General features: G+C 38.1%; 1 protein-coding gene across 2 annotated transcripts in view; it reads right to left on the reverse strand.

Moving 5' to 3' along the window:
• Nucleotides 1-19,044: 19,044 nt before the first annotated feature.
• Nucleotides 19,045-23,637, reverse strand: part of RADX (RPA1 related single stranded DNA binding protein, X-linked) — an 81,135-nt gene continuing 76,542 nt past the window's right edge. For both annotated transcript variants that reach the window (XM_081808470.1, XM_081808471.1), the window contains exon 14: nt 19,045-20,296. In XM_081808470.1, coding sequence (XP_081664596.1) covers nt 20,166-20,296 — 131 coding nt within the window. In that variant the 3' untranslated portion in view covers nt 19,045-20,165. The remainder of the gene's footprint in view (nt 20,297-23,637) is intronic.

Here is a 23,637-nt window from a genome sequence, read left to right on the forward strand (position 1 = left end):
AGTGGGAACATTTTTTAGTAAAATCACGATCAAGTCAAGGATGTTCACTATTATCACTACTAGAGCCCTCGACAATGGAATAAGACCACTGGAAAGAATTAAGAGATATAATTAATATAAAAGACAAGGCAAAACTCTGTGGAGAAAATTTTCATTTATCTTGAAAATTCAAGAGAATCAATGGTCAAACTATTTAAATTAATAGTTCGACAAGGTTGTCAGAGGCAAGATCCATATCAATAATGATGCAAATTCAATGTCAATAACTCCCTTAGGTATCAGCAATAATTATGTTCACTGAAGTAAAAGAGCAGAGTTGAAAACAACCCAAATGTTCATTAATAGGGGAGTGGTTAAGAAAATTATGTGTGTGTACACACTATGAAATATTATGCAGTTGAATTAATTAGATCCAAATGAAAATGTATTAGCATGGAAATAACCCCAAGTCCTACAGTTGAGTAATAAAAGCAAGCTGCAGAATAATTTCATCAATGTTAAAAATAAAACACAAGTTGACTGTATTTTCTATAGGTTATATATATATGTAAAAAAAGTCTGAAAGGTTACCTACTGGATGAATAACAATGTTTTTTTCTTGGGAGAGGACTGAGATTGGGGGTGAATCAAGGGGGACTTTAATCTCTAGTGTTTTTTTTTAAAGGAGAAAGTACTACTTGTGTAGGTAAAAATAAAAACAATTTTAAAATGCAATAGTTTGCTGAATTCACCTAATTAATTTCACTGAAATTTGCCCATATTTTAATATGTAAAAGGAAATTGCTTTCTAGTTTATTAAACTTTGATTCATTCAACAACTAGTGAAGACCACAAGTTATGCTCAGTACAATGGATACAATGGCAAGCAGGACAGACATGGTTTCTGCCCTCCTGGAACTTACAATCAAGTGGGAGAAGCAGATAACAAACAAATAACGAAATAATTACACATCATAAGACATTTAAACAGAAATGAGCAGCAGGGTTTGATGGGAAATACTGTGATTGAGGCAGACTGCCCAAAATAAGAGACATTTCGATCACATATTAGGCCACAAAACAAGCCTCAACAAATTCAAGAAGATCGAATTCATATCCTGCACCTTTTATGGCCACAATGCTATGAAACTAGAAGTCAACCACAAGAAAAAGTCTGGAAAGATCACAAATACATGGAGGTTAAATAACATGCTACTAAATAGTGAATGGGTCAACCAGGAACTCAAAGAAGAAGTAAAAAAAAAAAAAATTCACGGAGACAAATGAGAATGAAAACAGAACAGTCCAAAACCTCTGGGATGCAGCAAAAGTCATTCTAAGAGGGAAGTTTATAGCAATACAGGCCTACCTTAAGAAGCAAGAAAAATGTCAAATAAACAACCTAACCTTGCACCTAAAGGAGCTAGAAAAGGAACAATAAAAAAAGCTTAAAACCAGCAGAAGAATAGAAATAATAAAGATGAGAGCAGAAATAAATGTTATAGAAACTAAAAAAAAAATAATAATAATAAGAATAGATCAGTGAAACCAGGAGCTGGTTCTTGGAAAAAAAATCAATAAAACTGATAAACCTCTGGCCAGACTTATCAAGAATAAGGAGAAAGGATTCAAATAAATAAAATTACAAACGAGAGAGGAGAAATAACAACCAACGCCACAGAAATACAAACAGTAATAAGAGAATATTATGAAAAAGTATATGCCAACAAATTGGACAATTCCTAGGAACATATACTACCAAAACTGAAACAGGAAGAAATAGAAAATTTGAACAGATTGATAACTGGCAAAGAAATTGAGTCAGTCAATTATCATATGGTTTCACTCATATGTGGAACATAAGGAATAGCACGGAGGACCAGAGGGGAAGGGAGGGAAAACTGAATGGGAAGAAATCAGAGAAGGAGACAAACCATGAGAGACTCTGGACTTGGGGAAACAAACTGAGGGTTACAGAAGGGAGGGAGGTGGGGGGATGGGCTAGCCGGGAGATGCGTATTAAGGAGGGCACGTGTGGTGATGAGTACTGGGTGTTATACGCAACTAAGGAATCATTGAACACTACATCAAAAACTAATGATGTACTATATGCTGGCTAATTGAACAAGATAATAATAATTTAAAAAGGCTAAATAGTAAAAACAACAACAACAACAAAAAACCCTCCCAAATTATATACATGTAGTTTAACCAAGGCCATCTGGAAATAATCCTTCATATTTGTCTTTATTGTCTTACTCCATGGTTCCTGAATGCCCATCCCAGACTGGTGCCAAACTGGTTGCATCAGAATCATTTTAGTTTTGGGGGATGCCTGGGTGGCTTAGTCGGTTAAGCATCTGCTTATGGCTCAGGTCATGATCCCAGGGTCCTGGGATTGAGCCCCGTGTAGGGCTTCCTGCTCAGCAGGGGAGTCTGCTTCTCCTTCTCTCTCTGCCACTGCTCTTTCTCTCTCAAATAAATAAATAAAATCTTTAAAACAAAAAAGAAATTGAGTCAGTAATCAAAACACTCCCAACAAACAAAAGTACAGGACCAGATGGCTTCACAGGCAAATTCTACCAAACATTTAAAGAAAAACTAATACTTATTCTTAAACTATTCCAAAAAATAGAAAAGGAAGGAAAACTTCCAAATTCATTCTATGAGGCCAGCATTGCCCTAATCATAAAACTAGATAAAGACACGATTGAAAAAGAGAACTACAGGCCAATATCCCTGATGAACATAGATGCAAAAATTCTCAACCAAATGATAGCAAACTGAATTCAACAATACATTAAAAATATCATTCACCATGATCAAGTGGGATTTATTCCTGCAATGCAAGGGTGGTTCAGTGTTAGCAAATCAATTGATGTGGTGCATCACATCAATAAGAGAAAGGATAAGATCATTTTACAGCTACCTGATCATTTCCATGCATGATAAAAACCCTCAACAAAGTAGGTTTATTTTTTTATTATTTTCTATTAAAGGTTTATTTATTTATTTTAGGGAGAAAGAACACGCATGTGCACGTGAACTTGAGTTGGGGGAGGCGCAGAGGGAGAGAATCCTCAAGCAGACTCCCTGCTGAGCAGGGAGCCCAATTTGGGGCTCGATCCCATGACCATGAGCTCACAACCTGAGCAAAAACCAAGAGTCAGACACTCAACCAACTGATTCATCCAGGCGCCTCAACAAAGCAGGTTTAGAGGGAACATACCTCAACATAATAAAGGCCATATGAAAAACCCAGAGCTAACATCATCCTTAATGGGGAAAAAACTGAGAACATTTCCCTTAGGTCAGGAACAAGACAAGGATGTCCACTCTCACCACTTTTATTCAACATAGTACTGGAAGTCTTAGCCATAGCAATCAGACAACAAAAAGAAATAAAAGGCATCCAAGTCAGTAAGGAAGAGTCAAACTTTCACTATTTGCAGATGACATGATACTATATTTAGAAAACCCAAAAGACTCCACCAAAAAATTGATAGAACTGATAAACGAATTCAGTAAAGTTGCAGGATACAAAATCAACATATATAAATCTGTTGTATTTCTATACACCAATAATGAAGCCGCAGAAAGAGAAATCAAGGAATCAATCTCATTTACAATTACACCTAAAATAATAAGATACTTAGGAATAAACCTAACCAAAGAGGGGAAAGATCTGTACTCTGAAAACTTTAAAACACTGATGAAAGAAATTGAAGATGACACAAAGAAATGGAAAGACATTGCATACTCATGGATTGGAAGAACAACTATTGTTAAAATGTCTGTACTACCCAAAGCAATCTACAGATTTTATGTAATCCCTATAAAAATACCAACAGCATTTTTCACAGAGCTAGAACAAACAATCCTAAAATTTATATGGAACCACAAAAAAACCTGAATAGCCAAAGCAAACGTGAAAAAAGAAAAGCAAAGCTGGAGGCATCACAATTCCGGACCTCGGGTTATATTACAAAGCTGTAGTAATCAAAACAGTATGGTACTGGCATAAAAATAGACATATAGATCAATGGAACAGAATAGAAAACCCAGAACGAACCCACAAGTATATGGTCAATTGATATTCAACAAAGCAGGAAAGAACATCCAATGAGGAAACAGTCTCTTCAACGAATGGTTTGGGAAAACTGGACAGCAACATGCAAAACAATGAAACTGGACCACTTTCTTTTTTTAAAAAAGATTTTATTTATTTATTTGACAGAGAGAGACACAGCGAGAGAGGGAATACAAGCAGGGGGAGTGGGAGAGGGAGAAGCAGGCTTCCCGCTGAGCAGGGAGCCCGATGCGGGGCTTGATCCCAGGACCCTGAGATCATGACCCGAGTCGAAGGCAGATGTTTAATGACTGAGCCACCCAGGTGCCCCACTGGACCTCTTTCTTACACCATACAGAAAAATAAATTCATAATGTATTAAAGACCTAAATGTGAGACCTGCAATCATAAAAATCCTAGAAGAGAATGTAAGCAGTAACTTCTCTGACAACTGCTATAGCAATTTCTTACTAGATATGTCTCCTGAGGCAAGGGAAACAAAAGCAAAAATAAGCTATTGAGACTGCATCAAAATAAAAAACTTCTGCACAGCGAAGGAAACAATCAACTAAACTAAAAGGCAATCTACTGAATGGGAGAAAATATTTGCAAATGACATATGTGATAAAGGGTTATTATCCAAAATATATAAATCACTTATACAACTCAACACCTAAAAGACAAATAATGCAATTAAAAATGGGCAGAAGACATGAACAGATATTTCTCCAAGAAGACATCCAGATGGCCAACAGACACATGAAAAGATGCTCATCATTACTTATCATCAGGGAAATGCAAATCAAAACTAAATGAGATATCACCTCACACGTGTCAGAATGGCTAAAATCAACGACACAAGAAACAAGTGTTGACGAGGATGTGGAGAAAAAGGAACCCTCAAGCCCTGTTGGTGGGAAGGCAAACTGGTGCAGCCACTGTGGAAAACAGTATGGAGATTTCTCAAAAAGTTAAAAATAGAACTACCCTGTGATCCAGCAACTGAACTACTGGGTATTTCCCCCAAAGAATACAAGAACACTAATTCAAAGGAATACATGCACCCCGATGTTTATAGCAGCATTATTTACAATAGCCAAATTATGGAAGCATCTTAAGTATGGATCGATATGAGAATGGACAAAGAAGTTGTGGTATATACATATATATATATATATATATATGTATACACACACACACACACACATATATACAATGGAATATTAATTCGGCCATAAAAAGAATGAAATCTTGCCATTTGCAGTGACATGAATGGAGCTAGAGAGTATAATGCTAAGCAAAATAAGTCAGACAAAGATAAATACCACAAGATTTCACTCATATGTGGAATTTAAGAAACAAAACAAACAAGCCAAGAAAAAGAGAGAGAGAGTGTGAGAGAGAAACCAAGAAACAAGACTCTTAACTCTAGAGAACAAACTGATGGTTACCAGAGGGGAGGGTGTTGGGGGATGGGTGACATAGGAGATGGGGATTAAGGAGGGCACTTGTGATGAGCACCGGGTGATATACGGAAGTGTTGAATTACTCTATTGTATGCTTGAAACTAATATGACACTGTATGTTAACTAACTGGAATTTAAATAAAAACTTAAAAAAAGTAATGCTTGGAGGTTAAATCAACAGGACTTTATGTTTAATGAGATATAAGGGTGAAGAAGAGGGAGGTGTCAAGTACTTTCAGGCTCAAGGGCAGGGAAGAGTTCAGAGGAATGGAGGGACTGAAAGGAAGCCAGTGTGGCTGGAGCTGAGGGAGTGGCGGGGGTGGGTGGGGGCGGTGGAGGTGGGGAGGCGGGGAGGTTAGAGGAGATGAGGTCAGAGTGGTAGGCAGGAGCCAGGTGATTCACGGCTAGGTAAGGACATGGGAAAGAGTTTGAATTTACTCTAAGTACCATGGGATGCTACTAAAAGATTTTAGACAGGGTGTGGTTTATCTTTTCTCAAAAGCCACTTTGGCTTCAGTGTGGGGATCGGCTTGGAAGGGGACAAGAGAATCAAGATCAGTTAGGAAGTTGTTGGAACGGTCTGAGGATAAAGTCTTGGAGGTGGTACAACTAGACAGATGTGAGATTCCTTTGAATGGGAACTGATTACTTTTCTTGAATTAAGTTCTTTATGTGTATATCTGAGTCTAACCTTAGAGAAGTTTTTTTTAATTATTTTCTCCATTTATATACTATGTGTTTATTTCCTCTTTCATTTCTAGAAGACATTTCCCCAAAACATTTAGCATTTGCATTTGCTGCTCTGATTAAATCCTTCCTATCCCTACACTTACTTGCTCAGGAATTGATGAGATTGGAGGATTCTGAAATGCTTCAAACCTTACCCTGAGATCCCCTTCATTCGACACAGTTGAAATGATAAAAATGTAAGAACCATTTTATCCCCTCCAGATTATTGACCTGGCTGAAATAAACTGCATTCAAACCTAAGCATTTCTTAAGGCAATTTACCTATTAACAGCATAGTTCACTTTCAGGACCTGTTTGCTTATCCAGTAAGTACTTAACAGGTTCCAAATTTTAGACTTTCATAATGGGCCTCTTGATTTTTCTTGCATATCTGGGACAGAACGGGATGGATGTCTGGAACATTTGGAAAGTGTTGTTAAGACGTTACATCATTACTTAAGGATACCATAAGCATATCCTCCTGTTTCCAACACCGTCAAAGGGCAAAGTCAAAACAGACTGCAAATTGGACAACGTTGAATTAAAGATTCACCTCCAAGCATTAGGCTATCCATTATTCCTCCTCAGTGGACGCTCTTCTCAGACCGAAGTTGTCTGCTTCAGAAAAAAGAAGCCTGCTACTAGGGAGGCTATAAATAGACTGGGCCCAGGAGTAAGGACATTCTGTACCCACGTCATGAAACCATGAGAGGCAAGGAGTGCAGAGGCATTCTTTATGTTTGTTGGGGACTTTGAAGGCAGCTTAGAGGGGAAGAGGAGGCCCAGAAATATAAAATGGCGGTGGTTGTGGGCGGTGGGAGGAGAATGTATTTGTACCACAGTAAGGCACGGGCATAGTGTGTTGTCAGTGAGAAAGAGACAAGCAGCCTCTGACATCTGGGACCCAGCCTACCACTATTAAGTGGGCCTTGGTGTTTTCTTGTTGAACATAGTCTCACAGAACATCAACATTAGGGAAGGTCGCTCTGCGACCATGACAGATCAAGACAAAAATAAGACCACTCCACCATCATGTCTGAACATAGTCAAAATATGAAAAGTGTCCAACCCACAAAAATTACCAAACATCTCCTATCCTGGCTAACACGAGTGACTGTTGTTTCTTTACCAGTTACTGCTCTAGCTTCAGGTCAGTCTTCCCCATTTAGAGAGAAGATTGATTTAGAAATCCAATCGCAGAATTGCCCCCACTTTCTGATAGCCTCTAAACCAAGAACAAAACCAGCTAGAGTAGTTGACTCAGCCTGGTTTCCCCAGGAATTTCCTGGTTTAAGCACTGAAAATCCCACATTCCAGGAAATCCTTCAATCTCAGGCGAGCTGGGATGGTTGGTAAATGGCTTGCTTCCCTAAACCCTCGTCCAGATCATCGAAAGCAAGCCCAAATCCTTTAAGTCCCTTCTACCACCCTCTTATTGATGTGACCCATCGTGTCCCATGGTGCACATTCTCCCTTTGCTGCAATAAATAATAAACCTAACTTTTCCGATGACAGGTCTGCCCCTAGTGGTCTTTGGTCAGAGGGCATCGACATCAGTAAGCAAGGAGGCACAACATTGTGGAAAGGCTCCCAAGGCCCAGCATGGAAAAATGGGACCGAAGGAATGCAGAGGTAAGTGGAGCAGGGCAGGAAGGAAAGGGTGCTACAGCCCTGAGGGGGCCAGAGTGTGATTTTCTGAAAAGGTGGTTTTTAGGGGTGATAAAAGATGAGGTGATGGAGATGAAGCCGGGAGGTTCTGGAGGAGGAGGAGGAGGAGGAGGAGGAGGATTTGTTGCCCCACCCTCTGTGCTTAAACAATCATTGAACACTACATCAAAAATTAGTGATGTACTATGTGTTGGCTAATTGAACATAATAATTAAAAAAATAAAAAAGAATAATACAAAAGTGAAAAAAAACCAAAACTCAGAACACTAATGAAAAGACAGCAAAAATTCACACCATTTTGACTTCTGTTACAAAATAATGACTCGGTCTTTAATGGTCTAGAAGTTGATCATAGAGTTTTTGTATCCACACTTGCTTCACTGTTTGTCGACTGCATCATCTAGTAATTTCTATATAAGGGAAATTTCTGGGAAGGGAGAACTCCAATAACACGCTACTTGACAGGTCTTATAACTGCAACACTAAACTTACAATTTTAATTCTTCAGGGCTGAGAACATTGAATGTTAAAGATCAATAATCAGAGAGGGAGACAAACCATGAGAGAATCTTAACTCTAGGGAATAAACTGAGGGTTGCTGGAGGGGAGGGGGTGGGGGGATGGGGTAACTGGGTGATGGGCATTAAGGAGGGCATGTGATGTGATGAGCACGGGGTGTTATATAAGATTGATGAATTACTGAACTCTACCTCTGAAACTAATGATGTACTATATGTTGGCTAATTGAATTTAAATAAAAAAATAAAGTGGTAATAGGAGAAGTGAAAAAATAAAATAAAGGCCCAACAACAGTGCCTGACATATAGTAAAGGGCAACAAATATAAACTATTACAATGACTATCATTATGCTCTCTTTTTTCAATGCACTTATTTGAAAAGAGGGACAATGCAGTAGTTTTAAAAAATGTTTTTGATCACGTATCCTTGAATACGCTGGAAGTACATATCGAATGCTAAATGTAACTGCCTTGTTTTTAATACTCTGCTCGGAGTCAGACGTTCAGATGACTGTGTGCATGCCTTTTGGCGAGATTTACTGTAAGACCTTTGGCAAATCTTTTCAAATCAGTGGCTGGGTCCTCACATTCCACTAGACGTTGGCCCCTACTGCACGTTGCAAAGCAAGTTTTGAAAACCGGACTGCTATTTAGTTTGGTACTGTTTATACTTCAAAAATAGCAGGGGGGTGAAAACAAGGCGATGGTCCGTGCAAAAGGAAACCTAGAGCACTCAGAATCCAAGTTGAAACATTAGGGAAGTAGGTTCCTTAGAACAGGTTTAGTTTCTGATTTTCATGAGAAGGCTGTCTCTATTTCTACAAAAATAAAAGTCACCTGTAAAAATGTAGGAATACACAGGGAAGGCTTCTGGAGTTCTCTGAACTCCAAAAGAAAAAAGTGTGAATGCCTGAGTTCTGGGAGCATCCAGGATATATTACAAAAGTTAGCGAGTGGCATTTTGTACATTTATGATGATTTTGTACTGCTGAAAAGACCGTCTTTACCTGGCGTTTTGATACCCAGAGAGACAAGCAGCTCAGTTTTCCCACATTAGTACTAAGCTGCCATATTGCATGTGTATAACCTGCATGTTCCAATCGCTACTATTCTTAACACAAATTTGATTTTCTCTCTTTTACAATTCTGAAATGTGTTGAATTTACATTAATTTCCTCAGGGGCCAAGTTTGGTGGTGATAACCAGTTATCCTGATACTGTGTTTTTGTAGCTCTTACCCTGTTTGAAATTCTTACCTTTTTTTTTTTTTCTTTAGCCATCTGGGGCTAGAAATACCCATTCTTGCCCATAGTATAGAAAACTTGGGTAAGAAATCTAGCACTTTTTTTTTTTTTAAAGATTTTATTTATTTTTTTGACAGAGAGAGACATAGCGAGAGCAGGAACACACGCAGGGGGAGTGGGAGAGGGAGAAACAGGCTTCCTGCAGAGCAGGAATCATGGGATCATGACCTGAGCCGAGGGCAGACGCTTAACGACTGAGCCACCCAGGCGCCCAAGAAATCTAGCTCTTTACTAGTTTAAACACCATTTACTTGGAAAGTGGCATTGTTTCACAAAACAAATAAAATAAAAACAGTAATTCTCGGAAGTAAATTCCAATATGAAGTTAATAAATTAGATGATTATATTTACTTATGAAGTCCTAAGTAAATACTTCTAAGGGAAACTTATACTTTTGATGTAAATTTCAGTGTGATCCTATTTCTACCATGCCTTTTCCAATATATAATTTTTCTTAGGGAGTAGTTTTATATGTATTAGTCCCACAAACAGATTCAAATCTCATACACAGCAGATAGTCGAATTCTCATTTCTGTAAACATTTTGTACACTTACAATATGCTATTGTTTACTCACAATAATTAATCAGTTTTATAGTTACTGCATACTTGAATACGTACAATCCTTTCTGCCTAAGAAAATGAATCGAACTGAAAAACACAAATTGAAAATGGATATAAAATATTTGTTTTCTTTAATGTTCATAGGTAAGGTACGTTTTCTTCAAAAGCAGTTATGTAATAAACAGTGAGCAAACTAATACAACTAAGAAACTCATGAAAGAAAATAGGGATCACTTCGTGAATTGTTTTTGTCCTTGGAGCAAATTAATCACAAATATTAAGTAATAATAGTAAAGAGATTCCAAGTCGTGCTGGGCAAAAAAAAAAAAAAAAAATTTAAATTGTTTTACAATGTCATTGCCAGATCTTAGAGTAATTCTAGATGGAAATACCATTTTAAGATAAACAAAGACATAAACCCTCTTTGGGACTCGGACGTTACTTACCGAAATTGGCCATCTGTATCGTCTGGTTGCCAGTGTCCGGAACATTGTAAATCACAACAGCATCTGCGTTTCTTCTGCCCGCTGCTTGAATTTTTTCCAAAAATGTACAATTACCTCTTTCTATCAGCGCAATCCAGGGACTGTTAGTATTAGTAAACTCAGTGTTGTAGTCACAAGCTTGGTACTTATTGTTCTTAGGAATGCTCACCACCCCCATAGCATTAGCCACTGGTGAAGCTAATCCATAAACACCACATTCACACCTCTCTATTGTAGTGTAGTTGCTGGTTTCATTATAATAAGTCACAGTCACATAGGCATTCATTGAAAAAGACGCTGTGATTTTAAATAAGAAGATAAAAATTACAAGCAGCCAAAAACAACTGGACTTATTCTCCTGGTTCATTGCTCGTTCATCTGAACATAAAACTTAAGATGTCTGCCGGTATTTCCAACTATCAGTCACCATTTGTCCACTCAGGTCCCTGCTAAGCAGAAGTTTGAAATTTCAGTTGTGAGTAGGTAACTGATCTCACCTCTAGCAACGTAAGCTCTGAATACGTCAGCTCTATTTCACTTTAGTTACCTACATTCTCCCTTGCCTGCCCCTCCTCCAGCGGTACACACGTAACCTTTAACCAGGACTACCTTAGCAATAAATAACACCATAAACTTTCTTCTACATGTCAACTTATCAGGATTGGATGACTTCCTGCACTGAGATTTTTTCTTAATGTGCCAGCTAATGCAATTTCATAAACATGGAGTGGATCGGAATGAGGAACTGGACTCTTGGGAATCCCACGTGACGAGACTGAAAGTCACCTCTCTCAGAATATCTAAAACAAACTGGTTTTCCAAGCCCTGCTGAAATATGCTATCAACCAGTTCAGCCAGGAGTTAAGATCCAGAAGTTTAACTGCTATGGTAGGAGTAGAATTGGTTTCATAGCCTTTCCGCCTTTTATTTCTTTGTGGAATTTTTCTTAACAGGCTCCCCAAGGAATATCTTCTGCCACCTTGTTTATCCGTTGAAAAGTAAACATATTTCAGTGGCTAGGGATCCTTTCAAGTACAGTGCCTTGCCCATGGTAGGCACTCAAATATTTGTTGATTGCCCGATACCTGAGTAGCTGCATTCCATTAATTTTTATGTCCCATGTGTTATGCTGTAACAGAAGATTGGTCAAGGTTTAATTGTGAATATTTAGTCTTTTTAATTCTAGTGCTTTCAGATGTCTAGGCAGACTTACTTATTTTGTCACTTCCTTTATTGTAAGCTCTGCTTTTAATCAGGAGTGCAACTGATATGTATTGCTGAGGGGTCAACCGGTCTGGGCAAGTGGCCGGACTAGGGAGATTGCTATATGTGCCAAGGGCTGGTGAAGAGGTAGATAAATGGACAACAAGATAGAGATATCAGGAATTTGGGCTAAGAGTCAGCAAATGAGACAAACAGGCATCAGGCTGTCAGAGAAGCCGAGGACACCAGGTCAAAAGGAAGGCAGGCACAATGGTGGTCTGAAGTCCAAGGGAAGTAGTCTGGAACCAGACAGACTACTAGAGCCAAGGGAACAGGACAACAGAAAATAGGAAAATAGGAGACATTGTTGAACGAGATAATCAATGAAGATATTTCTTCCCCTACTTCTTGTCTATCCTTAGGCATCTGAGATAACAGCGTTGGAGTGGACCCTGCGGTAGGAATGAACAGTAACACTATTCAGCAGGAGGGAGGAGTTCAGGAAATGTGCAATAGAAACTGATGAATAAATCCCAACAGATGCACGCTACCGATTTAACCTTTCTATCCTATTATAGCTGTCGGTTACTCACCTGTGTATCCCCTCTCCACAATACCTTTTATTATAAACACCTTACACATAGTAATCAGTTAATAATTATTCATGGAATTGAACTGGAAAGTTAAAGGTCTAGGTGTATTAGCTTGTGGTCTACTTAAAAGTAAACACAAATAGTTTATTATTTTGCTATTGAGACTATGATTTCAATGTTCAAACTCATAATAAAGCCTGTCCTCAATGGACAAAGAAAACTGTCAAATTGAAAAGGGAAGTGTTACTATTGCTAAAACCATTAGTTTGCTGATTGCCGATAGACATCTCTGATAAATGCAACATTAGCACGCAACATGCAAATAATTAGTCAAGTCCTAGAAATTTTATTTCACTTTTCCTACCAGGTATTAAATTGCTTCTCAAGGAGAAACTTTTCATGAAATAGTTTAAAAACAGATTAGTGAGAAACTAGCTAAATCCATTAGAAGTTAAGTTTTGTTCATGGTAACTTAATAGTTTCAAATCTTCACATTATATTTTTTGTAGAAGTTAAATCATTCCAGGCCTTAAAAATGACAACTTTCCTGTAACATTTTGTGGCAGTGCTGGGGCATTAAAGATAATTTTACTAAACTATTTAAAATTGCTCTGAAGGTTGAAGTGCATGACTTCATATGGTAACCAGCATTATATATCTTGTACATAGGTGCATTTATATGACTTTCAGAGAGAGAGAGAGTTGTAACTTACAAAGATAATCTTAGATTTTTAAAAATTTGCGATTAAGTAAAATTAGTTCCAGAATAATAAACACCCACCAGTGTAATTTTTCTTAAGGTAATTTGCTGGGGTGTGAGTGGTCTAGTACTTATTCAGTGTTTCTAAAGTTTTTTTTTCAAGATTTTATTTATTTGAGAGAGAGAGAGAGAGCACAAGTGGAAGGGAGTGGCAGAGGGAGAGGGAGAAGCAGACTCCCTGAGGAGCAGGGAGCCCGACATAGGGGCTCGATCCCAGGACCCTGAGATCATGACCTGAGCCAAAGGCAGACGCCTAGCTGACTGAGCCACCCAGGTGCCCCTAAAGTTTTGTTTGTGGAACACCTACATTATACTCACTTGGAATTTTATTAAAAATGAAGATTTCTGGGTCCCACCCCCAATCATCCTGAATCAGAATCTGAGGGAAATATCTAGGAATTCACATTTTAAATAAGCTCTCCAGGTAATTCTTATGCACTTCACAATTTAAGAACTTGAAATCGTAAAGTTGTACATGATGAAAATGGTACAGGATCTAGTTGTAGTTTTGACAGACTTGCCGCCGTCATTTTATTTCAACCTCGTTGTGCTTCAGCTTCCAATCTATATTTGTATTATCTATATAGCATATGCCTACATATGGTACAATCTGTATTTGTAGGTTTGTCTGTACTTTAGGTAGAAGTCTGAACATTTTTGAAGTATATTGCAAACCCGAAGTTGGCACAAGTGCTGATTCTACAACAGCTACTATTACATCCTCAAAAATAAAAACCTCTCTGGGACTTTTTCTTCATTTACACAATAAAAGAGAGAGGTTGGATTAGAATTTATTTACCCATAAGGTCTTTTCCAGACCTGATATGCTAGAACTCTGAAAATAAAAGTTGTTCAGAAACTCTCAATTTTTTTAAAGATTTTATTTATTTGAGAGAGAGAGTGAGCGAGAGAGCACACAAGTGGGAGGGGCAGAGAGAGAAGAGAATCTCAAACAGACTCGATCTGAGCGTGGAGCCCAACACGGGGCTCGATTTCATGACCCTGAGATCATGACCTGAGCCGAAACCAAGAGTCAGATGTTTAACCGACTGAGCCACCCAGGCGCCCTTAGAAACTATCAGTTTTTAATTTTTCCTTCCTTTCAGCACAATTCATGATGAAACTGCTTTGAGAGTAGCTGAAGCTGTAGCACCTGAAGGAGAGGTAAGTTCAAAGTATTGGGTAAAGCTTGAGCTTTGATAAAACTGGTAAGTGCTTTAAACAGTACTATATAGCAGGGGTTTTCAAACTTGTCTGCCGATTAGAATCACCTGGGGAGCTGTTAATTACCTCGATGCCCAGGCTACACCAACCAGAAACCTGGGGATGACACCTAGGCATAGTAATTTTTAAAACTTGCCAGGTAATACCAATATGAAGCCAAGTTTGAGAACCACTGCTATACAGTATTGTTCAAACATGTAATATTCCTGGACTTTTTCGATTACTTGTACCTTAATAAATATTAAATATCTTAGCAAAGGTACATAATATTAATAAAGGCATAGAGAAGGGAATTGTTCATCTCTTAGGCAAGGAACATTTCAAATTTCTCCATATGATTGAACAACATTTATGGCAAACCCACCATTGAAAGATGAGAAAGCACAGCTGCGTTTCTAATAGAATACAGGTAACCCTTGATTATTCATAGCAAACTTCCAGTTCTGGGCTGAGTGACTCTAACTTGGTGTATGTTCAAAAGGAATAAAAATTAATTTTAATATTAGCCTAAGCTGAATGAAAGAAATAACTGAGATCTGATATTACAGAATCACTCGATGTCCAAAGTCAAATATGCCTAGGACCATATGACAGCAAAGATACATGAAAGTCATCTACATTTTACTTGGTAACTAAGAAATTGCCTTTGTGATTTTGAGGGGGGAGGGGAAGAACTTTGTGAGTGTTAAAATTTTTTTCTTTCAGTGAGAATTTGTTAAGAACTGGGTCATTAGAATTGGGCAAGATGCCTGAATCTATATTTTAATGTTATCTCTGAAATTTATATGGACTATATCTGCTCCCAATCTCATTTGTCATCGAGCTGGTCCCCTTGCTTTCACTTCTGCCCCCTGCATTAGTAGTATACAGGTTGGACTGCCAGAGACCCGAAATAGTGGTGACATAAACAAGATAGTTTATTTTTCTCTCATGTAACAGCCCAAACAGGTAAAAAGTACAAAGCTGGTATGGCAGTTCCACAATATCAGGGATCTAGGCTCCTACTAGCTGGTTGGGTTCACATCCCTAGAATTTTGCTCTTCATCTGCAAGGTACAAGATGTCTCACCACCAGGCTCACATTTTAGCCAATGGGAAGGGGGATAAAGGGAAAGAGCATTCTCTTACAACCTTTGAAGAATTGGTTCAGTAATTGTACAGATCACTTATGCTCACTTCTGAACTTAGAACTTAGTCACAAGGCCATATCTAGCAACAAAGGAACCAGGGGAAAATATTCTTTATTGTAGGTAGCTATGTGCCCAGCTAAAAATCGACAGATCTACTACTATAGAAAAGAATAGTTATTAGGGTCCACTAACAGTCTCTAGCAACCTCTTTATATCCATTCTCCTTCCAGGAGACTATGACCATTCTAAAACATAAATTGAATCATGGTGCATATTGGCCACAAACCGTATAATGGCTTCCCAGTGCTCTGAAGATACAAATTAAAATCTCTACTCTGGCCTACAAGGCTCTGCATAGCCTGCAAGAGCCTTGGTCTATTTGCTTGTCTCCTCTTGCACCCCACTTTCTGCACTCTAGCCATATCAGTTCTCATTCAAGTCTTCAAACACACATTCACTTTCTCAGGAAAAACTTTCCCAGTGCCCCCCGCCCCAACCTGGCTTCCTTTGTCAAAAAGCTCTAATATAAAACACGTAACTTTCCTTTGCAGCACTTAGCTCACTTATGTGTACAATTTTTTGAATGTCTCTCTCCTCCCCAACACTGTAAGCTCTATGAGAGTAGGGGCCATGTGTTTTTGCTTGTATTGTGTTGTGTTCCTAGTGCCAACCTAGTGCTTGCCACAGAGTGAGCATTCAAACACTTGGATATATGTTGCAATAGTTTGGCTTATTATTTTATGAGCCCCAGGGTTTGGAGAAGTTTATCTCACAGTGATCTGATATATTATGTGAAATGTTACCCTTATTCAAACATCTTACTTTGGTGCAAAATAGAGCTTAAAGAAACAGACTTTGGAGTTATAAGCCTAACCTTCTAATTTAATTGCTTTGACAATTTTACATTAAATCATTTAGTCTTTTATTGTTTTGTTCCCCATCCACAAAATAGATATTAAAACCTTCTTGGGGGCAACTTCTAGATCCTAAGCTACTATGTATGAGTCAGATGCAATCATCTCAGAATAGCATCAGAAGTACTCACATTCTTTAAAAAGGGTTGCTTGACTTTCAATGAAGATGTGCATATCATTAAAAAGAAGCTAAAATATTTCAGATTTCTCTTTTGAGAAAAAATAATATATTATCACTGAAAAGGCAACAAGTTAGGAAGAACACTAGCAGTAAAAAAAAACCCAAAAAAAAAAAAAAACCCTGGGATGAAAAAATTTCAACTGTTTTTTTGTTATAATGAGCTGCTATAATTGATAAATGGTCTAATTATATTAAAATGTTCTTCATAGAAAACCACATTTCATGAGACACATAAAAATAACACAAATACATTTTCAGTGTTCTAATACCTGTATTAATAGACCCAAAGAATCATAGAGCCAGATGGGACCATTATTTTGCAAATTTTACAAATAAGGAAACTAAGGCCTAGCAGTTTAAGTGGCTTTCCATAAAATTTCTCAGGCATTTAGGGACAGAGCCATGGCTAGCTTTAAACGTGTTTTCTTCAAAATCTACATTTTATTTCTTCACTGTAAAGGAAAACAAAAACTTAGGGCTAGAAGTGGCATCAACATAATAATGTAAGAATGAAGATAACATAATGAGTGGGATGACCTGGACCAAGAGATGAGTTTATATATAATGTTTCTATTTTGGGCAATAGACACAAATATAATATGACCTGACTCAAAGATAATCTTGAAGAACTGGAATCTTCAGATAATACCCAAATCTGGTTTTGCTTTTCAATTTTTAACCTTTTTTCCTAAAATTTCTTTACTAAAAGCGGTTGATTACTAAAATATTCAGGACTGGGGGCACCTGGGTGGCTCAGTCAGTTGAGCATCTGCCTTCCACTCAGGTCATGATCCCGGTGTCCTGGGATCGAGTCCTCACTGGGCAACCCCCTGGGCGGGGGAGTCTGCTTCTCCCTCTCCCTCTGCCCTTCCCCACCATTTGTGTTCTCCTCTCTCTCTCTCTTTCTCTCTCAAATAAACAAATAAAATCCTAAAAAAAATAAAATAATGAGGACTGAATAATACATATTTCACTTCCCATCAGTGTACCTGCAAATTCTTGGGTAGCAATGTTTAAGGAAGAAAAAAAGAAGGAAATGTACCTGAAAAGCAAACCAGTGAAACAGCAAGCAGTATAAACCATAGAAATGCCTTTGGAATAACAGAATCGGTTATAACCTATGTCCGTATTGGCAGAGAGTGTACAGCTAAAAATATCAAACATTATTACCGTCATCAAATAAGAGTGACAGTCATTTCTTAAAAGTCCTTTTCTTTTTTTTTTTTTTTTTAAAGATTTTTATTTATTTATTTGACAGAGAGAGAGATAGCGAGAGCAGGAACACAAGCAGGGGGAGTGGGAGAGGGAGAAGCAGGCTTCCTGCTGAGCAAGGAGCCCGATGTGGGACTCGATCCCAGGACCCTGGGATCATGACCTGAGCCGAAGGCAGACGCTTAACGACTGAGCCACCCAGGCGCCCTTAAAAGTCCTTTTCTTAATATGAATAAAATGAATGCAGGGTAATTCCATAAAGAAATAAAAATAGCAGAAGAACAGATACTCACATTCTTTCTTTAATAGCTTACTACAGGATTTCAATGTGCATATCTCATGTGCCATCTAAAGAGAGAGACTGTGGTTCTCCAGTAGATTATATAATATTTCATAATTTACTAACTGATTCCTTAATTTGAAGTTGACATCACAGTAATATATTTGTGTGGCTTTGGAATTAATGAACACATATTGTCACTTGTAGGTAAGTTCTTCTGATGGTAGTTTGGTATTTTTCTTAGGAAATGCTACCATAGCTCTCCCATTTTACAACAACCAGAAATGTGGACACAGAAATGTGGACACAGAAATGTAACTCCAAATTTAGATAGAAACACTTCTAGAATATAAAATAAATTGCCAGGAAAGTTGTTTTTAAAGATCCTAAATTTTCAAAAATTGTTCATATTTCTCATTCAATATGAGAACAGAAATTATACCTGTTAAAGTGTGTAGCTTTGAAATCTCACCTGAGGTTTTTAGTCAATAGCCATGTAAGTATTAATATTTCCCTTCCCAACATTTACATGTCAGTAAAATGGAACTGCCTTTTAAAGTTTATAATGGCTTAATACAGAAACCCAGATTCCATTTGATAAACAAGTCTTCAACCCATAGGGAAGAATCATATTGGCTCATTTAGCAAGCATATATGTAGGTCTATTATTGGCCAAAAAATATGGAGGAGGGCCATCAAATACGTTAAAAATGAGACAAGAGAACAAAAAAGTTATTGTGTTTTTTTAACTTTAATAATACACTCAAAATTTTAACACAAGAAGGATTCACTATTTTAATTAACATTTAAACACAATTATAAGGAACAAAAGGCTGGAATGCATTTATGAACAAAATACAGCATCTGTCTTTAGATTCATGAGCTGCCCCAAACATTTAAAATATATAGTGTATGAAGTCACAGAACCATAGGGCTAGAAGAAAACCCACAAGGTAATTGCTTAACTAGATTCAGATTGATCTTGACACTGAATACTTTTTAACTCATGTGATGGTCATTTTGGTCATCTAACCACATAACTGTCAACCACAAGGCTTCGCAAATGTGGAATGGCGATTTACAGTTAAAACGAAGTATAATAGATAACCAGAATAAAATCCCCTTAGTCTCTGTTTTATATTTTCAATATGCACACTTAAAATGTTAATATGAGATAAAATTTCACTATTTAAACTCACATTACATGTACCAAAACTACAAATGAATACAGCAAAAATAGAGACCTACTGTAGCCTCTCTGGCTTTTAAGTTCACGCACTGGTCAAAACATTTAGAAAGTCAAAGGATAAGAAGTCACAATAAAGAGTGGAAAGTCTTAAGACAATTTAACACACTCATTGTACAGCTGACCAAACTAAGGACCAAGGCAACTGGACAGTAACAATCCATGTGTGCTTTTTGAAAATGACAGTAACCACCAGTCATGAAAAGTGCAGGTTGACCACTTTAGGAGAATTTAATCTTCAAATTAGCAATTCAGAATTTCCCACTATAGGTGAATCAAAGTGGAAGGATGTTAAATATTCACGAGAAGTTACTCTTGTAAGTCAGGATGCCTTCGGCTGAGGCTTGAGAATAAAAGCACTTCACAAATAGAATAGTGAACACAAATTATTACAAGATAATATGTAGAAGTAAGGTAGATTTTCTTGATACACAAAAACTGTTTCGATGAACTTTTCAGTAATGAACTTAAAATGAAGTGCGTTAGCTTCAAACACAAGGTGAACATAAAACCACTTAATAACTTTAGAGCTTATGTAATATTCTTGCCGAAAAACAGTTGCTGAAATTACCAACAAAATGACAGAATATCTTTAAAGCAGTGCCCTCCTTATAACCTGTAATCGTTTCACTTGCCAATTTTTAAGAAGTATTAGTTGGACTATAAATTCTGTGCAGGTAGACTTCTACTTTATTGTTACCCAAATTACAGATATCCAAGATACCGACGATATGCACTCTATCCAGTTTACTCACAGCCTTTATAATATCACCTAAAAGTAAAAAGCAGATGGTAAGTATTGTAAAATAGTTAAATATTTACTTGGATTTAGTATCACATAAGCTGATGTGTTTTTTTTTTCTTATAGCATTAACAATGTCCCTCATCTTCTCCCTCTTCCCTCCAATTTATCACACGTTCATCAAAGTTACATTATGGTAACTTCCACACATAACAATGACTGTATCACACAGATACGGGCTGGTATCCCAAAGCCATATTTAGTTATTTTTACTTCTTAAGTCTTTTTGGTGGAGTAGAGTAAGTCTATATATTTTCCAGGTTCTTTATATGGTACCAAGTAAACAACTTATTGTTTACACTTCAAGGGAGTACAACAATCATTTTTTTTTTCTATTTTGAAATTTATTTATCAATTCTTTACAAAACTTACAAGACGTAAAGCAAAATACATATATGTAATTGAAGTTATTTTCAAAGTATATTTCCTTTGAAACAGCTTTATTAACTAACACTTAGCTTTGGATACTCTCAAGAAGCTTTATCAAAAATGGATCAGGGGAGGGACACTACTGTATATGGCGGAGTAGGCGGTTTCAGGGCTGTGTCCCTCCACTAAAGCAACTTATAGGCTGAAAAAACTCAGATCAACTTCGGCAGAACTCTGGAATCTATACAAAAACTTAAAACAATCAAGGGAAAGATTAATAGAGAAAGAGCTGCTGCACTGTGGTAAGAATGCGCTGTGGTATTTTATTTATTTTTTAAAGATTTTATTTATTTATTTGACAGAGAGAGAGGGATGCACAGCGAGAGAGGGAACACAAGCAGGGGGAGTGGGAGAGGGAGAAGCAGGCTTCCCACTGAGCAGGGAGCCTGATGCGGGGCTCGATCCCAGGACCTCGGCATCATGACCTGAGCCGAAGGCAGACGCTTAACGACTGAGCCCCCCAGGCGCCCCATGTTGGTGGTATTTTAAATTGCCCATCTACTCCCTGTTATCAGCAGCAGCCATAAAGCCAGCAGCTCGCACTCCTGCTGTAGGTGGCTAGTACCAGACGGTGCGATGCAGAACTTATTCTCAAAGACGTGAGTTTGGACCTGTTAGGCAGTTCCCTCAAGGGCAGATGCAAGAGCTTGCTTTCGTTTCACCTGATTTGGGGCATTCCCATAACTGGGGTAGCTTCCCCAGTGGCTTTTGTTGAAAGCATATGAAGGCAAAAACACTAGCCAGAGCAGCTGGGTCAAAGTATAAAGCTGGGACGAGCAATAGATCAAAAAGCCTGAGGAGGAAGGGGTTGGGAAAAGACACATGCAGGGGGATAAGGGCTTTTTAAAAGGTCCTGTGTACACTGGGGCATCAAGAAGGCTACATGTATGCCCAGTGCTGGATGCATGCTCAGGAAAGGCCTGAGAAAAACTCCAATTGTTCACCTCTGGCTGACCATCTGCAGGCTCTGCTGAGCAGGAAGTGAAAGCTAAGACAGGGTTGTAAACAGCCTGGGTAAGCCCTGAACACAGATCCAATGGCAAAAACTGGAGATCATTTTTGTCCTTGTTTTCCTTTTCTGTCCTCCAGGTGTTTAAAGAAACTCTTCCAAAGCACCAACTGACCACTACTAAGCTAACGGATCACAGACACCAGTGGCTACACATGACAAAGACTTCATTTTATGCATGAAAAAATGAAAACATTTAGAGGTTAAGGAACTTATGCAAAGTCTCATGGTGATTCTAATCTTCATAGTCTGGCCTCGAGGCATGTGCTCTCCACCTTTGTATGCTAGGGCTACATCTCTGTAAAACTGTATCTAAAAGCCAGTGGTGGATCTAGGTTTTGTGGGGCCTGAAGGGCATACTATTTAGAAGCCCCCTTTATCTATACAGTACTGAAGCAAGTGAGGGCTTCTCAAGCTTAGTCTTTGTTAGCTTCACAATTAAAGCCACCTCCGCTAGACATGTCACAAAATCTGTTGAACGGTTTATAACTGTGCAAACTCACTAATGCACAGTGAATATAATAACGACAAATCTAGAAAATAACTACATAACTTTCTCCTTCTTTGAATGGGATGGACTTTAACCTAGATGCTTTGGAAAGATTTCGAGATCTTTAGCTTTGACGCTGACAGCAACAACCCAGACCTTAATAATTCTAATGGTTATCATAAATTGACTTTTACAAATAATCACTTACAGAGTCCCTGCAACATAAAGTGTAAGTAAATCTACTGTTTGGGTGAGTGACTCTGCCTACTTGCTTTGAGCAAATGAAGACCTCTCAAACTGCTCATCTGGTACTACATCAGAGAATGTTGTGAGGATTAAATACTCAGGATGTAGAGCACTTAGAATGGTGGCTGACACATAGCAAGAACCCAGGTATCAGCAACAATCATTTTCTTTTTCTTTTTTTAAGATTTTATTTATTTATTTGACAGAGAGAGAGAGAGAGACAGCGAGAGAGGGAACACAAGCAGGGGGAGTGGGAGAGGGAGAAGCAGGCTTCCCACTGAGCAGGGAGCCCGATGCGGGGCTTGATCCCAGGACCCCAGGATCATGACCTGAGCTGAAGGCAGACGCTTAATGACTGAGCCCCCCAGGCACCGCAGCAACAATCATTTTCTACTTAAGAAAACTTAGTATGAAATTAGCATGTTGTTGTTTATATCACATAGGGATTCTCTTAAAAGGACTATGGATTTTTACCTATAAAATGAGCTTCTCTACATTTCACTTTAAATTGTTAGAACTGTGTAAAAACTACTTTTTTAGAAATGTCACAGATGCATGCGGTGAGGGTGACAAAGGCATTGCTATGTAGAAGTTCTCCACTCCATTTCCTCATGGTCACGTGGGAAGCCAAAGTGTCCTGGCATCCCTTGTAGCTAGGTTGGGATCGTGTAAGTAAGTTCTGGCAAATGAGAATGTGAGTAGAAATGATGTGTCACTTCCAGTCTAACATAATTAAAAGCGAACATCTCCTTCATTTCTTCCTTCCTTTGCCTACACAGCCCTAGAAGCCACTTGTTCCTGCTGAAGCTGCAACAAGATGGAAGCAGACTGCCTTCCTGAATCACCGCTGAGAAGAAAGCTAATAACTAGTGCATCAGGTTTAACTTGAGCAAGAAATAAACATCTATTGTGTTAAAAGTCACTGAGACTTTGAAGTGGCTTTGTAACTGTGGCACCATCTAACCTATCTTGTAACACAGTGCGGTATTCCTGCCTGCAAAAATAATACGGAAAACCCTGATTACCTAGAGCATAATAAAACTGTTTTCTTACATGTGCTAAAACTCTTCCGTATCATGTTATGCTTCTGAAGTGTTTATCAATGGAGACGTTAACTCAATGTGTTCAAAGAGGAGG

The sequence above is a fragment of the Leptonychotes weddellii genome, chromosome X (genome assembly GCF_054177405.1).
Source record: "Leptonychotes weddellii isolate Sample4059 chromosome X, ASM5417740v2, whole genome shotgun sequence".
Taxonomy (NCBI): domain Eukaryota; kingdom Metazoa; phylum Chordata; class Mammalia; order Carnivora; family Phocidae; genus Leptonychotes; species Leptonychotes weddellii.